This window comes from Theropithecus gelada, chromosome 15 (genome assembly GCF_003255815.1).
Source record: "Theropithecus gelada isolate Dixy chromosome 15, Tgel_1.0, whole genome shotgun sequence".
In the NCBI taxonomy this organism is placed as follows: Eukaryota; Metazoa; Chordata; class Mammalia; order Primates; family Cercopithecidae; genus Theropithecus; species Theropithecus gelada.
In genome coordinates this window covers 99,010,914-99,026,714 of record NC_037683.1, presented here as the reverse complement: position 1 = coordinate 99,026,714, position 15,801 = coordinate 99,010,914, and the positions used below count along the sequence as shown (strand labels likewise).

General features: G+C 35.9%; 1 protein-coding gene across 1 annotated transcript in view; it reads left to right on the top strand.

Moving 5' to 3' along the window:
- Window positions 1-15,801, top strand: part of AGTPBP1 (ATP/GTP binding protein 1) — a 199,417-nt gene that overhangs the window by 110,531 nt on the left and 73,085 nt on the right. Inside the window, 3 exon segments of the mRNA XM_025360322.1 lie at window positions 10,013-10,096; window positions 11,990-12,076; window positions 12,161-12,309. Coding sequence (XP_025216107.1) covers window positions 10,013-10,096; window positions 11,990-12,076; window positions 12,161-12,309 — 320 coding nt within the window.

The following is a 15,801-nucleotide window of genomic DNA, read 5'->3' as shown; positions in this document are numbered from 1 at the left end:
CAGCAGGTGAGGGGAAAAACATACCATCTTGACACAAGTGATTGACCCAGATCAGCTAATGGAGATAGGGTTATGTTTACACAGTGGCAATGGGTTGACTATGTGTGGAACACAGGCAATCCAGTGATTAGCCTGTTGCCTACTCCCTTCCTCAATTTTAACTGTGAATGGACACATTACAGCCACCTTGGAGTGAGAATGATTCCCAGGGGGCCACACTGCTTAGGAATGAGAGTTTGGATTGCTTAATCAGATAAGTTATCAAGACCTGCAGAGGTGATAGCTGAGGGTGAGAGGGATTTAAAGAAATCCTGGGGCCTGGGTGCGGTGGCTGACCCCTCTAATCCCAGCACTTTGGGAGGCCAAGGTGGGTGGATCACTTGAGGTCAGGAGTTTGAGACCAGTCTGGCCAATATGGTGAAACCCTGTCTCTACTAAAAACACATAAATTAGCCGGGTGTGGTGGCACACACCTGTAGTCCAAACTATTCAGGAGGCTGAGGGAGGAGCATTGCTTGAACCCAAGAGGCAGAGGCTGCAGTGAGCTGTGATCGTGCCACTGTACTCCAGCCTGGGTGACAGAGCAAGACTCTGTCTCAATAAATAAAATAAATAAGTAAGTAAGTAAGTAAATCGATTGTGAGGGATAGAGATGAGGGGTTGTAACCCTGAGAACAATTACAGTGATTGAGGATGAACTCTGTCTCACTGGTTCTCTTCCAAGTTTCCCCTTAGGAGAGGCCCACAGGAGCATATCTCATTGTGCCTTGGCATCTGCTTTTTGAAGAATCTGAAGGACACACCTGGAGTGGGTCAGAGTCAGGCAGCAACTTGGTATTTCTTCTTTTCGGCATCAACTCTTAGGCTCTTTATCTCTCCAAAGTCGAAGATGTCATTTTGACTACAGAAGGCACTTCCTGAATTTTAAGTGCTCTTTAAGCCCTGAAAGCAAATTTTGTTATTAAATTGCCTCAAACTGAAAGTATTTTCTCTTACTAGCCTGTAATATTTGAGGTAAGGTTAGAAGGAAGAAGGATTTTAGAAAAGAGGCACAATTTTGTATAAGCCTCTGATTCTCAGCCCTAATTTTAACTACCAACGAACCCTCTTATTTCCTCTCCTGGACTTTATGTTGTGAAAGCTTTCATCGGTCAAGACACTTATTTAGATATTTTACCTGTTTATGTTAGCAAGGGACATATATCCCTGCCAAGCAGTGCTTCTGAGCAACATTCGATAACCAGTGCTGAACTCTGTTTACTTGATTGTATATATCAATATGTAAAGAAACTTAATGTTTTAATTAAGTGTAGATGTATTGCAGGTAAATGCATGATGGCTTTGACTAGCTGTCATATCTCTGTGAATGTCTGCATGCAGATTGAGGACTACCACTCTCAGCTCTGGTGACCTCTGTCCTCTTTGAGCCGCTATTTCTGATACTGGGTTTTGTCCTTGCCAGGCTTGCTTGACCTTTCAGGTAATACTGTTCTATCCATGGTTCCAAGCTTCACTTCCTCTCTCTCCCTGACTGAGCCTATCCTGATGATGGAGGAATTTATACATATTGGGAGTTACTGTGACTCTTCTCCAACCTTCTGTGTCTTAATTTTTATGATTAGTTTTCTCACCTTGTTTCTGAAACATGGACCTCAGAATTGTCCTGCAAATGTACAGATTAGAGTCCAGCTTCTTCCATATATTAGGCCATCTGTAGGACTTTTTCCTGAAGTAACTGACATTCGTACTGCCTGTGTACAGTGTAATATACTACTGAGTCCAAAACAAAGCTTTAAGATACATTTTTGATAGTGTGAGGTAAGTAGCATGATAAGAAATCAAAAGGTGGATGACAGTTGGTACAGGTACTTTAGACATAGATATGTTGGTGTGCAAGTTAAAGTGCAAAGGAGATGGAGCTCAAGGAAACAAACAAAAAAACCTGGAAATTTAAAACTCTGTTGTTGGCTGGGCGCAGTGGCTCACGCTTGTAATCCCAGCACTTTGGGAGGCTGAGGCAGGTGGATCACGAGGTCAGGAGATTGAGACCATCCTGGCTAACACAGTAAAACCCTGTCTCTACTAAAAATACAGAAAATTAGCCGGGTGTGGTGGCATGTGCCTGTAGTCCCAGCTACTTGGGCACCTATAGTTCCAGCTACTCACTTGAACCCGGGAGGCAGAGGTTGCAGTGAGCCGAGATCGCGCCACTGCACTCCAGCTTGGGCAACAGAGCAAGACTCCGTCTCAAAACAAACAAACAAACAAACAAACAAAAAACACCAAACAAAATCAACTCCATTGTTACCTGTATTTGCTCCTAGAAAATTTGCAATGAGAAAAGCAGGACTGGCTCCAAAACGCCTTTGAGAATCAAGTGATCCACGTCTCTCCAGAAGTTTCAAAGATTTCTTTCCCTATGGAGATTTTTTCCCATTGATTTTCATGACCTTGATGGGGATGTGTTCTGATTTGTTGCTGCAGAAATAAGTCATAAATTCTGAAGCAATCTAAAACCTTTGTCTGCTAGTCTCATCATCATATAATTGTTTGGCGGTGACTCTTACCAAGTTTGACTGCTTTGTATACCCTGTGTTTCAAAGAACACCTTTCATCATATTTGTCCCTCCATTTTCATGCCATATTTGCCAGCATTTCTGTGGGTATTAAGATAGTTGACATGCAGCAGGAGTATAACCATATTTCACTACGAAGTTGTAGTCCTGAGAATGATTGCATTATTGGGGCTGAAGATTTCATATTTCAACAAAGCAATGTGATTCTATTTATGTTACTTAGCTGTATAGGACTTCCCCAATAATGTTAATCACCTTAGCCATGACTACTACAAAAAGTAAAGTGTTTTTATTTAAAAATGATTACAGATTGTATAATAGACAACATTACTTTGGTATTTGAAAGTTATTGCCTTTCCCCTCCTAATTTTACATATTCTTTGCAAATACAGTCAACCCTTGAACAGTGCAGAGGTTAGGGCAGCAGCCGCTGTGCAGTCGAAAATTCAAGTATAACTTTTGATTCCCTCAAAACTTTACTACTAATAGCTTACTATTGGCCAGAAGCATTACCAGTAATGTAAACAGTGCACACTTACTTTGTATGTTATATGTATTATATACTGTGTTCTTACAATAAAGTAAGTTAAAGAAAATGTTATTAAGAAAATCATAAGGAACAGAAAATATGTTTACTAATCATTAAGTGGAGATGGATCACCACAGAGGTCTTCATCCTTGTCATCTTCCTGTTAAGTAACTGGCTGAGGAGCAGGAAGATGAGGATGGGTAGGTCTTACTGTCTCAGCAGGGGCAAAGGGGAAGGAAAATCCAGAAATAAGTGGACCTGTGCAGTTCAAACCAGCATTGTTCAGGGGTCAACTGAGTTTTTCAAGTGTTTATTTGGGAGTTATGGTGAGCAGTGCAGTGTGGATCTTAATAGGTGCATATTCCAAAGCCTTCACTCTCCCTTTTCACCTTTTTACCCATTATTTTTGAATAATGGGTAGGAAACTCTTCAAAATTATTTGTTCCTCCAAGTAACACTAATGTGAGACTGGAAGAACATATGTGTATAGCGGAAATGCTTGGATAATTGGGTTAGACTTGATGAGAGGGGTGAGACCGTATGCGTGGTGAGACATCTTGTCAGGGCAGGGCAGGATGCTCTCTGAAAAGCAAGTTTTAGACTTAACTCTCCCACTCTGTGTGTGTGTGTGTGTGTGTGTGTATGTGTATGTGTGTGCACGCAAATAACTTTATTTCTCTAGATACCAATTTTCTCAACTTTTTAAAAGCAAAGATTAGATCAGTGTTTGTCAGATTTGGATTGATGCTCATTAGTAACCCATATTAACGCAACAGTGTGTCATATGTAGTACAGCTACGTATTGTTTCATAATTCTTTTGATTCACCTCTCTGTTTCTCTTTTGTAGGCTTGTGATCTTTAAAATGTGTTTCTTGTTGGTCATAGTAAAAAAAGTTTGGTAGTCATTCGCCTAGGTTACGGTTGGCGTACTGTGGTCCGTGTGCCAAATCCATCCCAAATCTACCAGATCTGCCTGGTTATGTGCAGCCCATGAGCTAAAAGTGGTTTTCACATGTTTAAATGGTTAAAACAATTGAGAGGAAAATAAAGCTTTGTGGCACATGAAAATGATATGAAATTCATATTTGTGTCCACAAATAACATTTTGTTGGAATGCAGCCATGCCTTGTTTTTTAATGCATTATCTATGACTGTTTTTGTGCTACCATTGCAGAGTTGAATGGCTGTGACAGAGACCATGTGGCCTGCAAAGCCTACCCGGCTCTTTGTAGGAGAAGTTTGCTGACCCCTGTAGCCACTCTGAAGGCTTTATGGTTCTATATTTGTGATAAAATGTCAAATATAGTTTAGGTCAAAGGTATTTCCAAAGTACTCAGAAATGCTTATTTTAAAAAATACGTTGAGGATGGTAATTCTTGTTTGCTTATTTGTCTAGTCTTCTGCATCTTGTTTTTGAGCAAATGATGACATTTTGTGAATTATTTGCCAACTTATCACAGTCCCTTCCTGAATGCATTGTAAATGAATGATGTCAAAATTAATGAAGAATTACTGTTTTATCACTTTCAGGAAAAGGAAGCATTAGACTCCTTTAAATTATTTCAGTGAAAATATCCTGATTGTTATTTTGAATTTCTACTGTACAGTTTTCTTATGTGCAATCACTGTTTTAAAGAAAGTTCAGTATAAAATGAATAAAACTTGGTTAGAAATCTCTTTACCTCCAAATGGAAGAGAAACAGTCCATTATAAGTAAGATTCATATCTCAATGTACGTAGCACACTAACATTTAAAAAATTGTATTGTGAACACATACTGATGATTACTTAAGCCTATATTTTTGGTTTAAGTTGGATTTAAAATTAAATTCATCTCTTATTTTAAAGTATGCTTAGCATTTTTTCCTGCTTTTATAGTCCGTAACATTAGAGAGTAAGAAGAAATCACTTTTTGTCCCATCCTGCAGAGATAACCATTATTAACATTTTGATTTATTTTCTTTCCATTGTTTTTTCATATATCATTGAGACAGGGTCTTGCTCTGTCGCCCAGGCTGGAGTGCAGTAGCACGATCTTGGCTCACTGCAACCTTTGCCTCCCAGTTCAAGTGATTCTCTTGCCTCAGCCTCCTGAGTAGCTGGGATTACAGGCGCGTGCCATCACGTCCAGCTAATTTTTTGTATTTTTAGTAGAGATGGGGTTTCACCGTGTTAGTCAGGATGGTCTCGATCTCCCACCCTTGTGATCCACCCACTTCGGCCTCCCATAGTGCTGGGATTACAGGTGTGAGCCACTGTGCCCGGCAAAAAAACCAAAAACAAAAAAAACCAAAACTGTATTTTAAAAAAAGTTTTATTATAAATTTATTATAATTTTATATAATATGTATTGCCTGTTTTAAAAAACATTCAAGGTATTAAAAATTTACGCTTATGAAAATAAAATGAAAAATAAGGGAAAGGAAACAGTGACAAGCACAAAAGCATGATTAACTTCACTCCAAATGAGAGAAATGTAAATTAAGATGTACTGAGATATCATTTTCCACATATCAAATTGGCTAAAATCTAATTGAACATCACATTCTATTGATGAGGTTATGGAAAAACAGCCTCTCTCGTACATTAAGGGTGGGAATGTCAGTTGAGAATACCACTGGTAGAGGACGATCTGACAGATTCTATCAAGATTAACATGCATGTTTCCGTTGACATGTCAGTCCCACATCTGGGAATTTGTGAGATCTGTTTATCTCAAATCTCACATGCCTGTGTGCACACATAGTTTGTGTATGTGTGAAGTGGCATCCAAAGTTTTTCATTGCAGAATTGGTTTGAGATTGGATACAACTCAAGTGCCTATCTGTCAGGGACTAGTTAAATAAATTATGGTGTAACCTTTTTATGAATAATGTGCACTGGTTGAACAAAAAGCTGCCTGTACCCTGATAGAGCTGTAAGGTGTATTATGAAATGAAATAAACAAGGTGCTTGTTTTATGACACTTTAGATTTTGTATCAGAGAGAGGGAAAAGCAATCTACATTTATGTTTTCATCAAGTAAAATCTGGAAGAAAAGTAGTTCCCTGATTATGTGGATGGAAGATACGGGTTGTATTAATAAGTGAGACTTGTCATTTTATGCTTTTATGTCATACTTGATTTTGTGTAATGCCAGCATATTACCTTTTCAGAAATTTTAAATTAAAAAGTAGATAAAGAATTGTGGCAAAGGCAAAATAAGGAAAACAAAACCGTAGATTTCTTATATGAAGTTCAGAATGGCTTGGAAAACACAGGTACTTCTGGAATTGAGGCAGTACTAGAAGGAGTATTGATAGGAGCAAAAACAGCAGATAGCTTTTATTGAAGGCATTTTGTGGGCCAGACACACAATTCAGTAACAAACATTTTATATGCAGTGTATATATGCATATAAAGTGTGCCATTTAATACTATAACAGCTCTATGAGGAAGGTGCTCTTATTTCTCTTATTTTACAGAAGAGTAGGTTGAAGCTCAAGGTTGTTGAGTTATGCTGCTGGTAAATGGCAGAGCCAAGAGCCAAACCCTGGTCTATATCATGAGCCTATCCTGTTGATCATATATATGTACTGATCACATATATATGTTATACTCTCTGTAAAGAAGATGCTCTTGAATCTTCTTTCTAGCAGATACAGATAATAATATGGAACCTCAGAGCATACTGTTATGTGATGAACATTTCCCATAATGTTCTTACAATAAATATAGCAATGAGATTTACTAAATTATTTCTTGTAGTGTTGCTCTTGGTTGAAAACCTAACAACGTACAATTTTGCTGGTGGCCACGTATCACATATTTTTTTCAGTATGGACTGAATAGGCTGTATATTTTCCAGACAGTCCTGCATAAATTATTCCTTTCCGTGCCAAGTCTTTGGTAAGTGTTGAATGGCAGTAAGTTTGAGGTGATAGTCCCTGAGAGTACCTAGAATATTTGTTGTTTTGACTGGAAAGCCATGTATTTCAATAGGAGGCTGGGGTAAAGGAAGAAAGAGTTGTCATTCTTTTATAAAAGTTGATCTGCTTAACAGAAATACATGTCTGAAAAGCTGTTTCCCCTCCTTTTTTTTTTTTTTTTTTTTGAGATGGAGTCTCTGTCTTCCAGGCTGGAGTGCAGTGGCACAGTCTCAGCTCGCTGCAACCTCTGCATTCCAGGTTCAAGCAATTCTCCTGCCTCAGCCTCCTGAGTAGCTGGGATTAGAGGTGCCCGCCACCACACACAGCTAATTTTTGTATTTTCAGTAGAGATGGGGTTTCACCACATTGGCCAGGCTGGTCTCAAACTCCTGACCTCGTGATCCTCCTGCCTTGGCCTCCCAGAGTGCTGAGATTACAGGCGTGAGCCACCATGCCCCGCCTTTCCTCTTTATTAAAGAGGGCTTAGGGCAGGGCAAAGATTTCCCTCAAGTATTTTAGATCTAGTCTAATATAAATGGGCAATTATATCCCCCAAAATACAGTGTTAGAGGTTTACAAACAGGTATCTAGGCTATTTTCAACTTGCACATGATTTGGCTTAACTTGCAGAGGGGCTTTTTTTTTTTTTTTACCCATTGCCAGCCTTTAAAATTTGGGAGATTTCCACATCTCCCAAACAAGTCCAAGTTTCTGGTGTTTCTTGAAGGTTGTCAACAACCTTCACCTCTGTTTCCTGCCTAGCAGCAGTCAGCTTGTTTTTAGACCGAGGCTGTGGTCCTTGGTTTTCCACAGTTCCTACCCGTCAGCCTCACTCATTTCTCATACCTACTGGCCCCTGTAGGACCCAAGCTCTTTGACCCTGTTTTGCGTTATGGAACATCACTGTGGAACTGAGCTGTTAAAACTAGCCTTCTGATAATATTTTGCTAAAAAATCAAAAACCAAACCTTTGTGAATTAATTTTTACATATTTGTGGCATATGTCAACCTTATTTATTAATTAAATAAATTATTCTGACAAATAGATATATTTAGTCATTCACCCATTCTTGACCACTTAAATTTTCATGTGGTATATTTGAGTATGTGAAAGTGCCATATTGTTCACTGTTGACCGTCTGGTTAATGTAAATTCTGAATTTATTTATGTGTTACTGTAATTGAGAGCTTTTAAAAAAGCTTGTTTCTTTATAATTGGCATTTTAAAGTTATGACATTAAACTTACATCAAGAATGTGCAGCTTGATTTTTTGATACTACATCTTTTTTTCCTGATAGACTACTGTGTCGGTAATGAGTTATTTTTTATAGAATAAAATTAAAAGTAAATTATTCTTAACTGTTTAGTAGATTAAGATTAGTTTTAGCACTTTACCTTTTTTTTTGTTTGTTTGTTTTTGTTTTTTAAGACGCAGTCTTGCTCTGTCACCAGGCTGGAGTGCAGTGGCTCCATTTCGGCTCACTGCAACCTCCACCTCCCGGGTTCAAATGATTTTCCTGCCTCAGCCTCCTGAGTAGCTGAGACTACAGGCATGTGCCACCACGCCCAGCTAATTTTTGTATTTTTAGTAGAGACGGGATTTCATCACGTTGGCCGGGATGGTCTCGATCTTTTGTCCTCGTGATCCGCCCGTCTCGGCCTCCCAAAGTGCTGGGATTACAGGCGTGAGCCACCGTGCCCAGCTGCATTGTACTTATTTTTTTAATATCCCTTTTTTTTTTATATGTTTAACTATCATACCTTCTGATATTTTCCTGGTAATTTTTAATTTTTCAATTAGCGTGGGTACTTGGCTTATTTTAAATTTAAGGTTATACTGTAATATTGTTACATATATTTCTAAATTATATGAGAGTTAATATCCTTTAATCATGGAAAAGTATCTTTGTGCAGGAGACTAGTTTCAGATTTGCCTGAAGTTTAAGACTGTCAGTGTTTAATGGATTCTTGAGATTTTGTTATAAACTATTTTGGTACACTTTCTCACCCTGCTCTCAATAAATCTATAAGCCACAGTTCTAATCTGCATTACTTATCTTCAGTTGAAGCGAACAAACTCGAAATTTAAATCAGTGCATATAATCACCTTCCTCTTTAAGAATAAGTTTTACATGAGAAGTAGCCATGTATTAACACTAGTGGGACTTTGTGGCCAGTCTACCCGGAGTTCCAGACAGTCTGGCTTTAGGAACCAAATCTGTTCTGTTTTGGCTATATTTTGGTGTCACCTGTTTTGTCACAGTTTGGTGATCATTGTCTTCGTTTGCTTAAATATTGATGGGGTAAAGATTGTGGGTTCTATGGGTGACACTGTCTACTAGGACGGTGGCAGGGATTGTAGGAATTTTCTAGTTAGTGAATGTTTATTTTGTTGGCGTGATTCAGGGAGAGATCCAGTCTAGAGAATTTTGCGTGCTCAGGGAATCATCATCTGCTCCCTCAAACAGATGTTTCCCTTCCCTCTACCTTTCCTTTCCCACCATAAAAGAGAGGAGAGATTCTACAGAACATGCAGGCTGACTGCCAATTGCATTTTAGCTAAATTCCAGACAGGTGGGTTTTAAAAAAATTATTCTTGCATAGTCTCTGGCTTTTCAGATCTTTATACCTTCTAGTAATGCTGCTATTATGTATACAAAATTATTTGCCCAAGGGTTAGATACTGAAACCACACCATTTCTATGAGGAAAGGCATAAATAGACGTTCAAGGTTTTTTTTTTTTTTTTTTTTTTTTTTAATGATTGGACTTGTGGCTCTATTCTATGTGGTTATTTTCTAGAACTCAGATTCTGATACTGATTTTTGTCTTGTTATGTATTGCTAATTTTTTTGTATGCAAAATATGTAGATAGAGGAATTTATCATTTTTATTTTAAGAATTTTTATCATACACTTTTTTCATTCAAAATTTATTTTGGAGAAAGTTGTACATTAGTGTATAATAATACATTTTGGTTAAACCTTTATGATTTCAGGACAAAAATTGCTCAAGATATTGAAAGGCTAATACATCAGAGTGATATCATAGATCGTGTGGTATATGACTTAGATAACCCAAAGTAAGTCTTGATTTTAATAAACTTTTATTAGTTTTGAGTTTTTCTATAAAATTTTAGTATTATTTCTAAAAGGTAAAAAAATATTCTGTGAAAAATGTTGGTAGTTTTTAAAATAATAAAAAAATAGTTAATTTATAACTAGTTGCGACTTAATTAGGTTTTCATCCTTTGGGATGTAATGGTAATGGTAAGTCATGTTTACCTACTTAACTCTTTCACGAGATTTTGTTTGTTTTTACGTAGATTTTTAATGGGCTTAAGGTAATGGTTACACAGTGATGTTGTATTTTTAAAGAACTGAAATTACTTTCACTAGGAGAGTGGATATTTTACATGAAATGCTGGCTTGTCCTGCAATACTGAGCCTTCGTTTCATTGGGATAACAAGTTACCATCCCTTTAGAAGGAGCATCTGCTTGATCCTTCTCCACAGTCCTCCCCATACCCTGTTGTCTCTCGCTGCTTATAATTGGCTCATTTAGGTTGCCTGCTCAATCTTTGGAATGCATTTTTTTTTTTTTTTGTGATCCTTGATGTGTTAGTCATTTACTATTTAAGATTGTCACTGATATCATCACATTTTAGGATTTAAATATAAGTAAATAAATGAAAATTACAAATACTGAGTTTGACTCTTATTTAGTCAGCTGCCTTCTCGTATGAGAAATTCAATTAGCCCTCAGTGGCTTTCTTCTCTCCCTCAACATACTAATATTTTTGGAAAATTTCACATCTTGCCAATCGTATTTGGAGGAAAAAAGCACTTTTTCTTTTTGAGATGGATTCTCATTCACTCTGTCGCCCAGGCTGGAGTACTGTGGTGCAGACTCAGCTCACTGCAATCTCTGTCTCTTAGGCTTAAGTGATCCTCCTGCTTCAGCCTCCCAAGTAGCTGGGACTACAGACAAGTGCCACCACACCTGGCTAATATTTTTGTATTTTTAGTAGAGACAGAGTTTTGCCATGTTGGCCAGGATGGTCTCGAACTCCTGACCTCAGGTGATCTGACCGCCTTGGCCTCCCAAAGTGCCAGGATTACAAGCATGAACCACCGTGCCTGGCTAAAACACTTTTTTTTTTTTTTTTTTTAAAGTTTTGTTAGATAAAACTATAAGCTGTAGCAAAGCTAATGACTACATTTGAAATAATACTGTTATAGAAGAGAAGAAACATATACCTTATTTATTTAATTATTTCGACATTGAGAATTCTTTGTCAGATAAGACAGGCAGAGTGGTAGAAGCAGAAACTCAGGAACCCTGAGTGTGGCACACCTGTGCTATTGGACAGAATGATTGAGCATCTTAGAGTGCTAGTCTTCTCTTTTAGAGAGTAGGCTCCGGAAGAGCAAGAGTTTGCATTCAGTCAGGGAACCAGGCAGACATGTGTCTCAGACAGTATCTGGCACCTAGTAGATACATGGTAAATGCTTATTTAATAATCAGTATGTAAAATGAGGATTAATACGTGTGCTTCTTCATGCTAATGAAATAACGTAATAGGTAATTTAGCTCTTCGATTTGAAAATAATATTTTTACCTGAGAACCGTATGGTTTATGAGAATTATTGCTGCTCAGTACAGGTCACAGCGGTTTTAAAAATGTTCTTTTTTGTATAAAAATAAGTATCTTAGAAATGGCATGCATTCAGTGAGGCAAAAGTTCTTACTATATCAGTCTAAACATAAGAACAAGTCTCTAATGATAAGTTTGTCCATAAATGTTATCCACATTTAATGTATTGATTGTGCTTGTTTTGTGCTTCAGCTTAAAAATCATGAGGAAGGTGATATGGCAGTAGTGATGTATTTTTAATTTTAATTTTATTTAATTTTTGCTCATCTGTTTAAATGCAATGTATTTTAATATATTTACTTTAAAAATTTTATTTAGTTACACCATTCCAGAAGAGGGAGATATTTTGAAATTTAACTCCAAATTTGAATCTGGGAATCTGCGCAAAGTAATTCAAATTAGAAAGTAAGTCACTTAAGATTTTCTCATTTTGTATGTGCACAGATATTTTCCTAATTTTCATCAGATTTCTTTGTCTTCTATTTTCAGAAATGAATATGATCTTATTCTGAACTCAGATATAAACAGCAATCATTATCATCAGTGGTTTTACTTTGAAGTCAGTGGAATGCGGCCAGGTGTTGCTTACAGGTTTAACATCATTAACTGTGAAAAGTCCAACAGTCAGTTTAATTATGGTAAGACAATTTTCCTTCCCAATTGAGATGGCATGCAGGCATCTTAACTGTGGAAAAGGGAAGTTTTTTAAACAAAATTATCAACTTTTAAAAAATGTTTCAGTGTCTTGTTTTCTCTAGTTCCCAAAATTCAGATATTATGCAACATTTGAAATAGGTCAAGCTTTTGTTGGTGAAAAAGAGTTACTCTTGTATAGGCAAGTCCTTTAAAGTGTAATGATTGATTTCATCCAAATTGAATGGAACTAAAGGTTTATTATGTATACTCCAATGGTGACATCTGATTGTGTAATTTTTCTTCTTTAGCCTGTTAATATGGTATATTATGTTGATTGATTTTTGAATGTTGAATGAGCCTTTTTTATTTGGAATAAACCCGACTTGGGATAAACAAATCCCAAGTGGGATTTATTTATTCCAAAAAAAAAAAAAAAAAATGGAATAAACCCTACTTGGTCATTGTGTATAAATTGCTAATATTTTGTTAATATTTTTTTCATTTCTACTAATGAGGGATATTGGTCTATAGTTGTCTTTCTTGTTTTTTTTTTGTTTGTTTGGTTTGGTACTGTATCTGCTTTTGGTATCATGGTATTACCTCATGAAATGAGTTGGGAAGTGTTCCCTCCTCTTATTTGCTGGAAGCACTTGTGTAGCATTGGTGTTAATTCTTAAACTTTGGTGGAATTCTGCAATGAAACCATCTGAATCTGGAGAGTTCCTTTCTTGATAGTCTTTTAAACTAGAAATGTAACTTTTTTTTTTTTTTGAGATGGAGTCTTGTTCTGTCACCCAAACTGGAGTGCAGTGGTGTGTCTGTGGCCAACTGCAACCTCCACCTCTCAGGTTCACGTGATTCTCCTGCCTCAGACCCCAAAGTGGCTGGTACTATAAGTGCGTGCTACCACGCAGCTAATTTTTGTATTTTTAGTAGAGATGGGGTTTCACCATGTTGGCCAGGCTGGTCTCGAACTTCCTGACCTCAAGTGATCTGCCTGCCTTGGCCTCCCAAAGTGCTGGGATTACAGGTGTGACCCAGCACGCCCAGCTAGAAATGTAATTTCTTGAATAGTTTTAGGGGTATTCAAATTATCACTTTTATCTTGAGTGAGTTGTGGTAGTTTGTGCTTTTTAGTAATTGGTGCTTTTTAGGAATGGACCAATGTGCAGGGTTGTTTGTAGTGTTCTCTTACTATCCTTTTGATTTCTGCAGGGTCTGTAGTGATAGCCCCTAATTAATTCCTGCTAATGATAATTTCTTCTCTTTTTTTCTTTGTCAGTCTAACTCTAGAGGTTTATCAGTTTTATTGACTGTTTCGAAGAACTAGTGTTTCATTTCATTGGTTTTCCCTACTATTTGTCTCATGAGACCGTTTTAAAAAAACTCTGAGTTGTACCCACAAATATCTTTAAAATATAGCCTCATTCAAGGTTTTTGTGTTTAGTACTTTAATATATACAAAACTAAGGATTATTTGTAAGACACCTGGTAGTCAAACATTATGCCTGTGGAAAATAACGTACTTGTATGAACTTAATATCAGCATTTTAAAATTGAAACATCAAGTTTCAAGTATTAATGTTGTAATGACAATCTTTTTGTGTAAAAGAAAAGATTTTTTTTTTTTTCTGGCATACAAGAAAACTTACACTGGGGCTTGAGAAGAAACATATATATGACAAGTTACAAAATCTCCAAGGTCTCAACCATTTGTTGGAAAGATTGAAAAGCTTTTAATGACTGAGACATGAAATATTTTATCATCCATTTCATTTAAATCCTCTAGGTTGTTAAAAGCACGAATATGATCATGCTCTTTAAGGGGACATTTCTGAAAATTAAAGCTTTCAACAGTTGAAGAGGTTGTTCCCAATTGTCATTATTTATGTGGAAAATAGGATATTGTATACGCTAGAATTACTTCACATGTATGAAAAAAGCTTTAATCAGATTCATTTATTTAATGAAATAATTGTAGGAAGACTTGGTAGCATAATACCTGGTTTAGTTATAAACACTTTTTTAAGATTTTTAAATGGTTTAAGTAATTAATTTTTAAATGTTTATTCTTTTAAATATGTATATTTTGACTAAAAGTTCAGCGAGTATATGGATTTATGTGAATAATGATAGGAATATTCTTGATGCAGTCTATTTCACATTCCTTTGTGATTTTAAACTACTAACTATGGAATGTGATATTTCTCAGAAATATTTGTTAACCTTAAACTTTCAATTAATTTTAAAAATTACCTTAATAGAAACCCATTCAAAGTATTATCAAAATAAGTAAAGAAACCTAGTGATTTCTCTATTTAACTTGTAATGATGCTATATAATATTTTTAGAGGAGAAAAGAACAATTAATTAAATTAATTTTGTTGGTATGTTGGGTGCTCCTTATGAGTTAAATATAAAGGCATATTTATTCCTGACATAATAGTCAATATAATTTTCAGAAGTGCTACAACTAGATTGCATTTTTACTAACTATATTCACTTAAAAATAGAACTCTTAGCACTTTAAACTTTATAAAAAAATAATATTTTAAATTAAAAATACATGTTTTGGAGCACTGCTTCTCTGTTTCTTAAAAAAACCTATACCTTTATGTGATAGATAAAATAATTCCTCTAGTGTCATTTGAAATTTTAAAATGAATAAAATTCTGTAATTAAAGCTAATTCAAAGCAGTGGGACAGATGGCTGCTTTATTTTTAAATTTCCTCTCCTTCTTCCCCCTTCTCCTTTGGATATTCTTGTATGTATATCACACTTTCCAAACTCACTATGTAGTGAATTTGGAAAACAGAATGGTGTTAAGAAAAAAATAAAACCATTGACAATGCATCATCCAGAGATAATCACTTTAACATTTGTTGCTTCTTACCAGCCTTTTTTATAATGCAATGTATGATTTCTGCTTACATATAGTTATGCATTTATTTTTAAAAAAGAAGTCTCATAACCCATGCAATTTCATATTCTGTATTTTAATCAAAATTTATGTTATCAGCATTTTTTTCTGGTTATTAAATATTCCTGTGAAACATTGTTTTAGGAGACATCCAATGGAAGTACTATAATTTATCCAAACCTTTCTTTATAAGACAGTTGTTTCTGATTACTTTCTATTTTAAATATTGCTGAGATAAACATTATTATACATAGATATTTGTGTTTATAATTCAGAGAAGTATCTGTATGCCAGGTACACATGCATGTTTTTCTGATGATAAAACAGTAGATATTAATATGGGAAAGTAAGCAAATTAAAACCAGTTTAACGGAAAATCTTTGGAAAAGGAGCATCCAAAAGAACCATTGTTTAACATTTCGTTATCTGTTCTTAAACTTATTCACGTTCACATATATAATTTTAAAATTACATTTTACTCTTTTACAGATTTGGGATTATAGTATGAAAGCTCGTGTGTAACACTACATTTTTTTAAACTATACAATAATTTGTGAAAAAAATTTCCTCATA